The sequence below is a fragment of the Schistocerca serialis genome, chromosome 2 (assembly GCF_023864345.2).
Source record: "Schistocerca serialis cubense isolate TAMUIC-IGC-003099 chromosome 2, iqSchSeri2.2, whole genome shotgun sequence".
In the NCBI taxonomy this organism is placed as follows: domain Eukaryota; kingdom Metazoa; phylum Arthropoda; class Insecta; order Orthoptera; family Acrididae; genus Schistocerca; species Schistocerca serialis.
In genome coordinates this window covers 40,796,358-40,812,271 of record NC_064639.1, presented here as the reverse complement: position 1 = coordinate 40,812,271, position 15,914 = coordinate 40,796,358, and the positions used below count along the sequence as shown (strand labels likewise).

Here is a 15,914-nt window from a genome sequence, read left to right as displayed (position 1 = left end):
GACGAAATTAGTACTGCGCAAGGTAGGAAAACATACGGTTCATCCGGTTCTAGGCGCTCAGTCCGGAACCGCGCGACTGCTACGGTCGCAAATTCGAATCCTGCCTCGGGCATGGATGTGTGTGATGTCCTTAGGTTAGTTAGGTTTAAGTAGTTCTAAGTTCTGGGGGACTGATGACCACAGATGTTAAGTCCCATAGTGCTCAGAGCCGTTTGAACCATTTGAACCATACGGTTCATCGCGCGTGTAAGAACAGAGTTCACGTACACGAGTTCACAAACATTGACCGATACATTGGAGAAAAGTTTCAAATTTGGCAAAAACCCGGATTGGGGGCGAGCTCTTTCCCAACGTTATAATGAGAGGACCTGGAAGACTCCGAATGGTTTCCAATTCGAGATCTATATTCGAAGCAATATCGTCAGCACAATGGGATCGGAAAGCGTACTGAAGCCGCGTCTTCAACTGTAGAGCTAATACGTGTTCTGGTCTCATATTCAGGACCGGTCTGCTAACTATTAACATCTCTTTGGAAAAAGAGTCTCGGTTTTCGTCGTCGCTCACAATGCAATGGACGATAATGTGTGCTCAAGTTCCGCTCTCCTATTTACAAATTTACTTGTTACTACCCTGACATAACACGTACCTGTGACGGCGTTGTGCAGGTAGAGCCCCTCGACGAACATCCACATGAACATGGACGTCCTGGCGTACTCCAGAAGCACGTACGACGCCTCGCACAGCACTGGCTGCAACAACAATACACAATGAATCATTAGTAACAAAATTCTAGCAAGAAAATGGGAGAGGTGAAAGATGAAGGGTGATGAGGCAAAAGAAATAATTCGAAATCGAAGTTTTATGAGTATAGAGTGTAGTACAAACTATGACTGTGTGCTGCAGTTAGGTAACTAGCCGACTGATTATCACCGACGCAACTGCAGGACAATACAGCTCGGAGCTGCATTACCTGATAAGCACCATCGCGCTCCAGCACCCCGTGTCCATTGCCCATTGATCCGAGTACGCCATAGTCTGCGCAGTGCGTGACGTTGCCACTACTTGGTGCATTTCAGTTTTATCAAGTTATATGTTAAATTTAGCCAAGCAGTTGAGGTCATCGGCGCGTGTGCTAAAATCTCTTACGAGACACGGGTGGTTAGACACGATCAAACAATAAAATTTCTGCAAAACTGAAAATATCACATGATTCAGAACGAAAGAACAGATTTCAGTTGTTTATTAAAGATAAACTGTAAAAGACAGAAAAACATCTAAACATCACTGGACAGACGAAGGTTCAAAGTTTTGACAAAGCTATGCTGCCGTTTGTTTGCAGCAATATAGTGACTATATCGCAAGTGAAATGATTTTGTGTCTTGGAAATTGCTCGAAGTAAATCCTATTTTACAGGTGGAAATTGCATTCCGCCGTCGATTGAACAAGAAGCCACCCATGCACAAACGCATATATGAGCATATAGAATTATTGTAAGGTGGTTACATATGCAAAGGGAAGAACACCGGACGACCACGTATGTCTGATGAAAATGTCGAACGTATCCGAGGTGCGTTCCTACGGAGTCCCCGAAAGTCCACGAGACGGGGCAAGTGAGAAACATGTATTTCTTCAGACAATGGTGTGGTGTGTTCTGAAACGACGCCTGCTTATGAACCCTTACAAGTTGTAGTTACTGCAGCAGTTGTATCAAGGCACCCGTAACACGAGGTACGAGTTTTGTGTTTCAGTTCTCCAGGATACGGCAGAGGACACTTTTTTCCGAACGCTCAGCTTTTCTTACGAATCGACGTTTCGTCTATCGGGTAAAGCAAAATGTTGTAATGAAAGAATTTGAGGGTCACAAAATCCTGGTGTCGTCCTCGCATATAAGAGAGATTCACTGAAGCTGATTGTGTTTTGTGCCGTTTCTGTTCACAGTGTTCACAGACCTTTCTTTTCTTTCTTTTTTTTATTTTGCTAGTGAAACAGTGACAGGAAGTGTCTCTCTCTCTCTCACACACACACACACACACACACATACATACAGACGAAGTGAGAGAGAAAGAGAGAGAGAGAGACAGAGCGAGAGACAGAGACAGACACAGAGACAGAGGGAGAAGAGACAGAAATACTGAAGTCAGCTTTGTGGTCATTTCTAAAACTTTATTTCAAAAGGAGAAGTCAAAGAAAAACTCTAATATGCAAAATTGACTGAACTCGGAACCAGCAAAGAGTGAGTCAGTCTCTCTGTAAATTACTAAATCCTCCAGCTTAAAGTCTTTACCAAGGGTTCAATAGTGAACAATATTTTGAAAATCTCATCGGCAATTACTATAGAGGTCACGTAACAACTTCAAATTGCTTCTGCCCTCTCCTCAAAGTAAGGAAAGCACACGTTAAAATAGACAGCGCAGGTAGCAAAGACTGCGACAAGGGGCGGGGGTGAGGAAAGCGGGTTCTCGCCTCGGAATACGAGGGCGCGCGTCAACGTCAGTGCCCAGTCTGTGTAGGGTCGGGATGAGTTCATCTCGTCGAAGTGACTGCTGTGACGTACAACTTGGTTGAATAGGTGGATTCACTGACTACACATTATTACTCCCCCATCACAATACCCTCCCCCTCCACACAGTCAGTCAGATCCCTCCCACAGCTGTATATAAAGCTATCTCAACAACAATGCGTGTTGCATTGTAATTCCTATAAATAAATAAGGAGAGAGAGGGCAGCCTTGTCACGCACTTCTTCTTACCCCAGACTCTTTCTTACTGCCATAGCCCACAAGAAAATGGTAAATCGTGTAGCTCCAACTCCATTCGTTTCCCCGCGGCTGCTCGGTTCTCTTACTCGTTTCCCTAGATTCGCGCGTTCGCTAGTGCTCGACAGAGAGATGCGTGTTTTCCCTTCTGTTGTAAGACATTCTGCACTGGTTACATCTGTAGTGACAACAGGGTGCCAAGGGCTCTAAACTAGTGGACAAACGCTTTAGGGTATGAAGAGGGATTAAGTTACATAGTGTTCTCCAGTTAGACCAGAGCACCCGTTCCATTCAACGTAAATGAGACTCAGATCATTATGAAGACACCACTAGCTTGCAGGGTGTCTTGTTGACAGCTCGGGTTCAAGGCCTCGCTGGGTGTGCTCCACACATAAACCCTACCATCAGTTATTACCTGCGGAAATTATTATCCATCTGACCAGGTCACGGTTTTCGGTCGTCTAGGGGGCAACCGATGTAGTCACGAATCCAGGAGAGGCGCTGCAGGCTGTGTCGTGCTGTTAGCAAAGGCACTCGTGTTGGTCGTCTGCCATTGTAGACAATTAACGCCAAATTTCGCCACAACGTCCTAACGGATACTTTCGTGGCACATCAGCAACACCAGCCCTCTTGAAATGGTCACCAAGAAATCCTGACCTCAACACACCTGACAACTCGTTACGGGGAGTCATTAAGGCCCATGAATCTACATGTCGCTATGCTGCAAACGAATAGCTGCGCAGTGCTGTTGAGGATGCATTTCGCGCTATAACACGGGACATGTTTAAAAGTATGTGAAGAAGGACATAGAGGCATACAGAAATGTGTTAACAGCATGACGGAGAACATATCGATACATTGGACACTTAATTTGTAAGTAAATAACTGTGCTAAGACAAATCATATCAATTAGCATTAGATACTAGAGGTACAGGGGCTCCTCGGGCACCCTGTAATTTGGTTTCCATCTGCTATTTTACTTACCAAGTGGAAAAATTCATTTATTGGCATTAGCTTTTAATTTCCTATATTACTGATTGTCATAACTTGTCTGTTAATTTCATCTATCGCCATTAATTTAGTTTTGTGTGCGTATATTTTCAGTTTATGGTTACCAAGGAGTCACACTAACATGTTGAATATATAGTGCATGTCCTTTTGGGAATGAACTATGACTGCTATATCGTCGTCAAACCGGATGCAGTTTGTTACTTTACCACTAATTTTCAATTTATTGCTGCTGCTTTTGATTGTTTGCATTGTAATTCCTATAAATAAATAAGGAGAGAGAGGGCAGCCTTGTCACGCACTTCTTCTTACCCCAGACTCTTTCTTACTGCCATTAACACGTACACTTCTCTGCTGTGCTTTTAGATTAGATTGGGAAACGATCTGTTATCTCTCCAGTAAATTTCAGTTTCATTCAGCTTTTCGAAGAGTATCGTCCAGTCCATTCTTTCGAAACTTTTCTCTAGAATAATGAACGTTGCATACATTTTCCTGTTCATTCGAGTGCTGCTTCCTAAAGTCATTGCTAGTTACATTTTAGTACGCTGCTTCCTTTTGTTTCCCTAATTCCAAATTGATCTTATCCTAAATGTCGCTTAACTTTAAATTTCAGTCTATAGTTAACAACAGTGTGTACACCGGCTAAAAATGGCTTAATAATACCTACGTTATGTAATTTGATCAATCACTGCCAGTTCCTTTCCTACGTATAAGATATCGACACTGTCAGTACACAAAGTTAAGAGACTGGATTCATAAAAAAATAATGAATCGTTACGATGGTGGTTTTTGGTCTCTCAGAATTCTACGTAGTCTCCTCTCATTGGAGTGAAAAGCACAGAACTCTAGTATGTGCAACTGTCAGAAAAATCGTCCTTTGGAATGTTGTTTATCTTTGGTGTCCCACTGACTTGAGTGTAGGTTGTGGCAGTAAAGCGTTGAGCCTTCACGTGAATTTCTCTACTTTGTTGTTCTATGGTACGTTAGTAATGACAACACTGACTAATCACCATCATAACCCCACATTTAGCATTTGAATGAAGTGGTGCTAGGCCTCCACATGTCGTTGATTTTGTTGAGGGGCCAAGATGTGTGGATCACATTTTGCACAATATTTTCCTCTTCTTGAAACCATTCCAGAGAATCTCTTGAACATTTGATTTAGACAACTCTCTCCAAAGCGATTCGTGATTCAACAACGTTGACACACCACGGTTGCATGCCCACTACATGACAAGTCAAAATTAAGTCGTCGAATGCACGTCTGTTGCTCAGTCGACAGATCAAGCTACCGTCGCAGTTACTGGGTTTACACGTCGGAAATAAAATCTGTAGCGAATCTTTTTGGACGGAAGGTTTATATCTGCGTATGTACTGCGCAAGCGATCTGATGGTGTGTGGCAGAGGGTACTTTGTGTACCACTTCCCTCCTTTCCCGTTCCAGTCGCGAATGGTGCACAGATGCGGTGTAGAATTACAGAGCAAGAAGTGGCAGAGCCTGACCGTGTTGTCGATGCCCTGGCGGTGGGCGGCCCTCGGGGCGGCCGGCGCCGGCTGCGTGGACTCCGCCGCCCCCACCGCCGTCTTGTTGCGGTCCCCGGCCGCCGCGGCGCCGCCTCCGCCGCCTCCACCTCCCACGGGCGTTACGGGCACGGGGTCGGCGACGGCTCCGCCGCGCACCACCGCCTGGTCGGCGTACAGCGTCAGCCGGATCACCACCTGCACCACCATCGCCACGAACAGGTTCCGGTGGATGCGCGTGCGGTTGTTGCGCAGGCTCCTGGAAACAGAAAGAACCACCCAGCGTCACCTTACGTATGCCAGCCCGGAACGCATCGCGCTGCCCCTGATGACTGTTCCTGTCTCACTCCGGTATCTTTCTGTTCAGTAGCTCATTACTCATGATTTACCCCAATAGCATAAGGAGCCGAACCACCTAAAGACTACAGCCGTTGTACTTCTTTAATGGTTGAAGATATCTCTTCGATATTTTTGGGAAAGGATATCAAGCTGAGGTGCACGCAGTTATATTGTGTAGGTAATGATATCAGTTGTTTTACAAACTGAGATTTTAAAGCAAGTACATTTTTTAATGAAACTATATACAGGGCTATTACAAATGATTGAAGCGATTTCATAAATTCACTGTAGCTCCATTCATTGACATATGGTCACGACACACTACAGATACGTAGAAAATCTCATAAAGTTTTGTTCGGCTGAAGCCGCACTTTAGGTTTTTGCCGCCAGAACGCTCGAGAGCGCAGTGAGACAAAATGGCGACAGGAGCTGAGAAAGCGTATGTCGTGCTTGAAATGCACTCACATCAGTCAGTCATAACAGTGCAACGACACTTCAGGACGAAGTTCAACAAAGATCCACCAACTGCTATCTCCATTCGGCGATGGTATGCGCAGTTTAAAGCTTCTGGATGCCTCTGTAAGGGGAAATCAACGGGTCGGCCTGCAGTGAGCGAAGAAACGGTTGAACGCGTGCGGTCAAGTTTCACGCGTAGCCCGCGGAAGTCGACGAATAAAGCAAGCAGGGAGCTAAACGTACCACAGCCGACGGTATGGAAAACCTTACGGAAAAGGCTAAAGCAGATCCTTACCGTTTACAATTGCTATAAGCCCTGACACCTGATGACAAAGTCAAACGCTTTGAATTTTCGGCGCGGTTGCAACAGCTCATGGAAGAGGATGCGTTCAGTGCGAAACTTGTTTTCAGTGATAAAGCAACATTTTTTCTTAATGATGAAGTGAACAGACACAATGGGCGAATCTGGGCGGCAGAGAATCCTCACGCGTTCGTGCAGCAAATTCGCAATTCACCAAAAGTTAGCGTGTTTTGTGCAATCTCACGGTTTAATGTTTACGGCCCCTTTTTCTTCTGCGAAAAAAACGTTACAGGACCCGTGTATTTGCAGTTCTCGCTTCTCGCTTCGCGCGCACGGGGTCCCGGGTTAGATTCCCGGCGGGGCCAGGGATTTTCTCTGCCTCGTGATGACTGGGTGTTGTGTGTCTTTCATCATCATTTCATCCCCATCGCCACGCAAGTCGCCGAAGTGGCGTCAACTCGAAAGACTTGCACCAGGCGAACGGTCTACCCGACGGGACGCCCTAGCCACACGGCATTTCCATTTTCAGTACAACTGACCTCATTTGTCCTGATAACTGAGAAGTAGAACGCACCCGGGGTGAATGGAGCTTCAGTATCAACAGGCGTGGGCGGCCATTGTAAGAGTAGGGCTAACACTCGTTGCGTGAGCAGCCAACATGCAGCGGCCATACGATATGTCAGCCGATGTGCGTCACAATCAGTTACCGTGCAAACTGGAGACAGAGGCGCGTCGATCAGATGAATGGAGTGCAAGCGTTACCGATTAGCGATATTTGTCGTTCACTATCAAGGACCACGAATCCCGCACTGCCGTGGAAGGAAAGACGGCTCGCACGCCATACTGTCTTCCATCATACGGCAGGGTAGCGTCATTCGACGACGTTGGCGTGTTGGTGTCTTCGTCATTAGCGGTGATAGTCCCTCGCCGAGGGTGATCGCGTGGAATGCAGGTCATCCAGCAAATACCTATAGTCCAGGAGAAACGTTCTAATGTTATTGAACGGCGCTCAAATATCCATCCATTCTCCGCAAGCCACCTGACGGTGTGTGGTGGAGGTTACTTTAAGTACCTCTATCGGTTCTCCCTTCTAATTCAGTCTCGTATTGTTCGTGGAAAGAAAGATCGTCGGTATGCCTTTGTGTGGGCTCTAATCTCTCTGATTTTATCCTCATGGTCTCTTCGCGAGATATACCTAGGAGGGAGCAATATACTGCTTGACTCCTCGGTGGAGGCATGCTCTCGAAAAAAATGGTTCAAATGGCTCTGAGCACTATGGGACTTAACATCTTAGGTCATCAGTCCCCTAGAACTTAGAACTACATAAACTTAACTAACTTAAGGGCATCACACACATCCATGCCCGTGGCAGGATTCGAACCTGCGACCGTAGCAGTCCCGCGGTTCCGGACTGCATCGCCTAGAACCGCACGGCCACCGCGGCCGGCATGCTCTCGAAACTTCAAAAAAGCTCTTACCGAGTTACTGAGTGTCTCTCCTGCACAGTCTTCCACTGGAGTTCCCGTAACGAAGCGCGCTGCTCTCCGTTGGATCTTCTCTAACTCTTCTATCAATCCTATCTGATACGGATCCCACACTGGTCAGCAATATTCAAGCAGTGAGCGAACAAGAGTACTGTAACCTACTTCCTTTGTTTTTGGATTGCATTTCTTTAGGATTCTTCCAATGAAACTCAGTCTGGCATCTGCTTTACCGACGATCAACTTTATATGATCATTCCATTTTAAATCACTCCTAATGCCTACTCCCAGATAATTTATAGTATTAACTGCTTCCAGTTGCTGACATGCTATATTGTAGCTAGATGATAAGGGATATATCTTTCTATGTATTCGCAGTACATTACATTGATATTCAATTGCCATTCCCTGCACCATGCGTCAATTCGCTGCATGTCCTCCTGCATTTCAGTAAAATTTTCCATTGTTACAACCTCTCGATACACCACAGCATCATATGCAAAAAGCGTTAGTGAACTACCGATGTTATCCACAAAGTCATTTATGTATAGTGTGAATAGCAACGGCCCTACGACACTCCCCTGCGGCACACCTGAAATCACTCTTACTTCGGAAGACTTCTCTCCATTGAGAATGACATGCTGCGTTCTGTTATCTTGGAACTATTCAATCCAATCAGACAATTGGTCCGATAGTCCATATGCTCTTACTTTGTTCATTAAACGACTGTGGGGAACTGTATCCAACGCCTTGCGGAAGTCAAGAAACATGGCATCTACCTGGGAACCAGTGGACGAATAGCGCGAGCTGGGTTTCACACGATCGTCTTTTTCTAAACCCATGCTGATTCCTACAGAATAGATTTCTAGTTTCCAGAAAAGTCATTATACTCGAACATAATACGTGTTCCAATACTCTACTACTGATCGACGTTAGAGACATAGATCTACAGTTCTGCACATCTGTTCGACGTCCCTTCTTGAAAACGGGGATGACCTGTACAATTTTCCAATCCTTTAGAACGTTACACTTTTCTAGAGACCTACGGTACACCGCTGCAATAGGGGGGGGGGGGGGGCAAGTTCCTTCGCGTACTCTATGTGAAATCGAACTGGTATCCCATCAGGTCCAGCGGCCTTTCCTCTTTTGAGCGATTTTAATTGTTTTCTACCCCTCTGTCATCTATTTCGATATCTACCATTTTGTCATCTGTGCGACAAACTGGAGAAGGAACTACAGTGCAGTCTTCCTCTGTGAAAACAGCTTGAGAAAAAGACATTTAGTATTTTGGCCTTTAGTCTGTCATCCCCTGTTTCAGTACCATTTTGGTCACAGAGTGTCTGGACATTTGTTTTGATCCATCTACCGCTTTGACATATGACCAAAATTTTCTGCCAAGTCAGTACGTAGAACTTTACTATCGAATTCATTGAACACCTCACACATAGCCCTCCTCACACTACATTTCGCTTCGCGTCATTTTTGTTTGTCTGCTAGGCTTTGGCTATGTTTATGTTTGCTGTGAAGTTCCCTTTGCTTCCGCAGCAGTTTTCTATCTCGGTTATTGTACCACGGCGGCTCTTTTCCATCTCTTACGATCTTGCTTGGCACATGCTCATCTAACGCATATTGTACGATGGTTTTGAACTTTGTCCACTGATCCTCAACACTATCTGTACTTGGGACAAAACTTTTGTGTTGAGCCGTCAAGTACTCTGAAATCTGCCTTTTGTCAATTTTGCTAAACAGAAAAATCTTCCTACCTTTTTTAATATCTCTATTTAAGGCTGAAATCATCGATGCAGTAACCACTTTATGATCGCTGATACCCTGGTCTGCGCTAACTATTTCAAATAGTTGGGGTTGCGTTTGTCACCAGAAGGTGTAATATGTTATCGCCACGAGTCGGTCCTCTGTTTAACTGCTCAAGGTAGTTTTCAGATAAAGCACTTAAAAAAATTTCACTGGATTCTTCGTCCCTGTCAACTGTTATAAACGTTTGAGTCTCGCAGTCTATATCTGGCAAGTTGAAATCTCCACCCAGAACTATAACATGGTCGGGAAATCTACTCCAAATATTTTCCAAATTTTCTTTCAGGTGCTCTGCCACAACAGCTGCTGAGCCGAGGGGCCCATAGAGACATCCAATTACCATGTTTGAGCCTGCTTTAACCGTGACCTTCACCCAAATTATTTCACATTTCGGATCTCCGTCAATTTCCTTCGATACTATTGCACTTCTTATTGCTATAAACACGCCTCCTCCTTCACCGTCCAGCCTGTCTCTGCGGTATACATTCCAATCTGAGTTAAGAATTTCATTACTGTTTACGTCTGGTTTCAGCCACTTTCTGTCCCTAGTACTATATGGGCATTGTGACCGTTTATTAATGAGAGCAGTTCTGGGACCTTTCTATAGACGCTCCTGCAGTTTACTATTAGCTGATTAATATTGTAATTCCCTGTTGGGTTTTGCCCACTGCTACCTTGTCGCGTCTCAGGAGGCCTCTTGTCGGGCCCAGGGAGGGAATTCTCTAACCTAAAAAATCCACATGTGCACTCCACACGTACTCCGCTACCCTTGTAGCCGCATCCTGCGTGTAGTGCACTCCTGACCTATGCAGGGGGACCCTACATTTCTCCACCCGATAGCGGAGTAGTGATTGTCGACCACAGTGCCCGTCCTCTGATTCTGAATTTGGTCAGATCTATGCTACCTTCATGTGAGGCCAATGTCGAAACGTCTCTTGAATTTTAAAACCACCTTCAGCACACAAACAAAGTTCAAATGCATCTTGTACCCCGGTAGCAATGTCATGGGTATTGGTGTGGCATCGGCGAAATTGTTTAATTTTGGAGCTAATTGGCTTACCGTGCCCACTCAAAGATGTCCAGCGTGCGTTAGTGTTGGGAGTCGCACCAGTGGACGTAGTTCTTGTAACAACTGACGATATATGACCGCTGAAATACGTTGAATATGACAGTGAAAGAGTAGCACTTAACATTTGAGTACAGGTACTTTAGTGAAGAGCACTGTCGTTCCCAAGGCCAGCCTCCTGTACACATCCCTATAGTCTTCCGCAGATAGATGATACTACCCACCACAGTACCATACTGTTGAAGCCATCGTGGCACCGTCTGCATGTCATCCTCTGATTTGGTCGGGAATGCACAACATCGGAACCTCGCAGTCCGTAAGAAAATCCCGTCCAAGCGCCGGCGAAAACCATGCTGGGCTGGCTAGAGGGCTACTGCAAAGTGAACAGTGGATAAGGGGCATTATTGCCTTACGGAAAGCTCTGCAGAAAAAGGTTCTGATCGATAACTATTCACCATTACCGCGAATGTGCTCCGTGAATCAAGCGCAGGACTATATCGACAAAGGCGCTGGGCAGGCCTATGTTTTCCTCGACCACAAATAGAAAACGATGATCTACGTGGTCGAAATCCATCGCAGCAACGGTGCCCCGGAGGTAGCAGGCCAGTCCCACGTCACTTCTTGAGTCCTCGTCATAATATTTGCGATAGCATCGGGAGAATGGTCGAGCAGTATCTGTTTGTGTCACAGTTTGCCTTCCCTCCACCGTTTTGACTGCCGTAATGAGCGTGCGTGTCGCTGACGTCTTTCTCGTACATGTGATGCAACGATGCTCATTCGCCATGAAGACCATCTTCCATTCTCACATGGACTTTGGCGCCTGCCAGTGGCACCGCAGTGAGTTGGAGCAAATGGACTTTGATGTGGTGTACGTTTCGTTGACGGTCTGGTAAGGGCGGTTGCATCGCCAGTTCCCTTACTGCCGCGTAACAAAATTCTGAAGTCATCCATTGCTAGCCGGAATTATCTCTTGTAAAAATTTGTTGTTTATTTATAGACACAATCACATGTTTCTGACACAGTCATAACCGGTTTCGGCCATACAATGACCATCTTCAGATGTTAAAACAGTAGAAAAGAAAATTTTTATTAAAACCTAAAACACAAGTGTAATATTTAACTACGCTTATTAGTAATCTAACAGAATAGATGTGAAATACATATAGTTCATACCTAAAGGCGGCATACACTGAACACAGGTTCATACGTTGTCAAGCTAGCTATAAAATTTTTTTTTCTTTATTGTTATTTTGAAACCTGTATTACAGGCAGGCCTGCAGCAGCATACTACGCCGCTCTTTTGCCGCAGAGAAACACAAATATACAAATGAAGACATTTAGAGAAAAAACATGGTGGACATATAAACGGAGACAAACACTTTTTAAAATACAAGGTGCCGTTCACGGGCGAAGAGTCCAAGATAAAATTGTTCAGACACTTGGACACAGACAGAGACGAAAATTGTCACACGTAAACGTAGGTGCACAAAACGAATAACATTGAAGCACTTAAGCACAAAACGACGGCACACACAGAACACGAGGCATTGATCTCCGGCACGCGAATGTTCACTAACCGTGTACGAGTCCGGGGACCTGCCAAGAGAGGTGGAGGGGGGGCGGGAGAGAGAGAGGGAGAGGGGAGAGCAGATGCCATGGGCAGGTGAGATAGGGGGAAGGGAGGAAGGTGGAGGGGAAGCCCGGGGGAAGAGGGAAGGATGGAGGGGATTGGGGAAAAGGAAAGAGAAGGGAGGGAGGGTGCCTAAAGGAAAGAAGTGGGGGGGGGGAAAGATCAAAGTTGATAGAAGGGGTAGATGGAGGGGAGGAGGACATCATCAGGGACGGGGAGCTGGCGGAAGCCACCTTGGGAGAGGGTGAGGAGGGTGGACAGATGGAGACTAGGTGGGATGTGGGAATACAGGTGCAGCAGTGGGCGGTGGTGGGAGAGGATGGGTGAGACAAGCGGATGAGGAGGATCGAGTTTGCGGGAGGTGTACAGGATCCGCATCCTTTCAAGGAAGAGGAGGAGATGGGGGAAGGGGATGAGATCATACAGGATCCGCATGGGGGAGGGGAGACGGATGCGATAGGCGAGGCAGAGAGCATGGCGTTCAAGGATTTGGAGGGATTTATTAAAGGTAGGGCGGGGGGGGGGGGGGGCGGAGATCCAGCTATAAAATGTAAAACACCGGTCTTATATAGATATAAATATTTGCTACATTTTGTTCACCATCTTTGCGCTAGATGCGCGCGTCGTCTATAAGATAGTCATAATTTTTAAGAAGCCTAAAATATACAAATTTACTATTAATATTTAGGTCAAATGTACATAAAATTTAAGATTACAGAACAGATCGTTAAATCAGTAAAATAACATTTGAGAACAAGCAGAAAACATTGCTATAGAGGAAAATAGTAGTAGCGCTTCTAGAGTGTATTTCTGACGCCCGATGGCGCTGTATTTCCAGCTGTTGCCTGTTTATGCCGTTGTCCATAAGTACGACAGGGAAGACACGGTCAGGAATTATCTCTGCCATAGCCGATAATGCCCTGCGTATAGTAGGATTGACACAACTAATCCACCACAACTATATGGCACTGTAAGCTCGGTGGCATCGTTGGCATCAGCGCCAATTATCCCCAATCTCAAAGCGACAGATCGGATCGAAGAGGTAAAAAAGTTGAGTTTCCAGGGTCCCCTAGTGCGTCTTGTATGTTGGCGAGGCAAGCTATAATGGCTTAGATAGAAACTTGGTGATGCATAAAACCCCTTTTGACACATCTCAGCGGCAACTGTCACAGTGCAGAGCCCTCGTGATACGTATCTAAACGGCTGTCCGAGTGCCTGATAAGGTACATGTACCTGCGATTGTTGCCGTGTTGTAGGGTGCACGTGTCTTGCAGCTCGACGTCCCGTACCAGTGAGTGCAACGCTCGTCAGGGGACGAAGTGTGAGTATTGGTCCTCGGGACGCTGAACACAGTTAAAATCGCCGTCCACCATATAAGGCTCAGCATTTCTTTGAAACAATGAGGTCACCTCGTAGGAGTAGAAGGCGATCCATTATCAGCGTTGGGGAATAAACTTTCACCAAACGGACTGCACCAACCGTCAGCGCGACACCAAATGCCGACGGAAGGCAAGTCATGTCGCAAAATTCAATACCTTGTAACGGGACATACTCCTCATAACTTTTCTTCGGCAGTAGTTATCGATACCAGTATTATTTTTCAAATTTTGGACATGCCAGTACTATATCATCTGCTTTTCTGGAAACTTTCGTATAATTTTATCACAATATGTTATATTTCAAGCTCAAATTCATGAAAAGGAATTACTGTATTTTCGATGTCCCAATCGATAAGTTGTAGCTCTGAATGTATAGATAAATTTTTTTTTGGCAACATTTGAAATTACGAATTATTTGGCACGCTTAAAATTTCTATTACTAACTACCCAATCTAGTACTATTTACTATGTTCATTTCTGGATTCATTTGTGAAATAATAATGAAAACTAATAAAAATTCATTTGTCAAGATACTCCTATTTCCGCTGAACGAGGAACTATTAAGCATGCCTCTGATGTGACAGGATGTATTTTTGTACTTTGGGCGAACGATGTAATTTCGGCTTTGTTAGTGTGAAACTTCAAAAGAATGCATGGTATACTGAAACATGAGAAAAATATATTAACGTAGCATAATAAATTCTGCAACAACATTCTTCGAATTTATTTCGATCTAATCATGCATGAGGACCTAAAATTTGAGAATTTCATCTTCAAGAATCAGACCCCTAGACAACAAGAACTGGAGTCAACTCTACACGGAAAGCTAAGTAAATTGGAAAATTTATTGTCATCTTAGTTCCTCTCAAATTTTTCATAAAAGACTGCTTATTGTGGACAATAACTGGAATTGGGAAGGAAGGGTGAGATCACAACCTACAGCCGTCCTTATGATGTCATTTAGTATATGACTACCAGTTTCGGTGGTTTAGTGCAACATTTTCAGGCCTGACGCTCAGGATGTTAGCGCCATCCATATACACGAGTCATCAGTAGCCAAGACCTGTTACAGGTTTTCGTGTTCTATCTGTAACAGCGATGTTGTCTCTCCAAACATGAACTTGATAGTTGATGGTTGAGAGACAACATCGTAGTTACAGGTAGTCTGCAAAAACCACTTATAGTTGGTAGTTGGAGAGACAACATCGCGGTTACAGGAAGTGTGCAGAAACCAGTTACAGCTATTAGCCACTGATGAATCATGTTGTTAACCACCTCAGCGACAGTTAAGGATTGAAGGTGGTGCACTGAAGCACCAAAACATAGCCATAAAATAAATGACATCATAAGGACAGCTGTAGGTGTTCCATTTTATTGCATGAGTGAACAGCCGAAGTTCTTCAGACTTCCAACCACAAGGACGGACATACAAAAACTTGAAGGTAAGTCACGTCCGCCCCCTCAATCCCTCCGCTTAACAATATGGTCGTGCCACCACTACCTTTGCCAGCCGGTAAACTATGTGCGTCGTAACCGTACAGTGAAAGTGAAGAAGAATTACAAGATCTGCTGAACGGAATGAACAGCCTAATGAATACAGGGTATGGACTGAGAGTAAATGGAAGAAAGGCGAAGGTAATGAGATGTAGGAGAAATGAGAACCGCGAGAAACTTGACATCAGGATTGATGGTCACGAAGTAGATGAAGTTAAGGAATTCTGCTAACTAGGCAGTAAAATAACCAATGACGGACGGAGCTAGGAGGACATGAAAAGCAGACTAGCAATGGAAAAAAGTGCGTTCCTGGTCAAGAGAAGTCTATTAATATCAAATATCGGCCTTAATTTGAGGAAGAAATTTCTGAGAATGTACGTCTGGAGTACAGCATTGTATGGTACTGAAACATGGTCTATGAGAAAACTGGAACAGAATAGAATCGAAGAATTTGAGATGTGGTGATACAGACGAGTGTTGAAATTTAGGTGGACTGATAAGGTAATGAATCAGGAGATTCTGCGCAGAATCGGAGAGGAAAGGAATTTGTGGAAAACACTGATGCCACGCGGGGTAAGCCGAGAGGTCTTGGGTGCTGCAGTCATGGACTGTCCGGCTGGTCCCGGCGGAGGTTCGAGTCCTCCCTCGGGTATGGGTGTGTGTGTTTGTCCT

At 45.1% G+C, this 15,914-nt stretch overlaps 1 protein-coding gene across 1 annotated transcript in view; it reads right to left on the bottom strand.

The window, feature by feature from the left end:
- LOC126455426 (PDF receptor-like) overlaps positions 1-15,914 on the bottom strand; it is a 403,957-nt gene that overhangs the window by 69,183 nt on the left and 318,860 nt on the right. Inside the window, exons 6-7 of the mRNA XM_050091176.1 lie at positions 5,267-5,543; positions 647-749 (exon numbers count right to left, since the gene is read on the bottom strand). Of these exons, the coding sequence (XP_049947133.1) occupies positions 647-749; positions 5,267-5,543 (380 nt within the window). The remainder of the gene's footprint in view (positions 1-646; positions 750-5,266; positions 5,544-15,914) is intronic.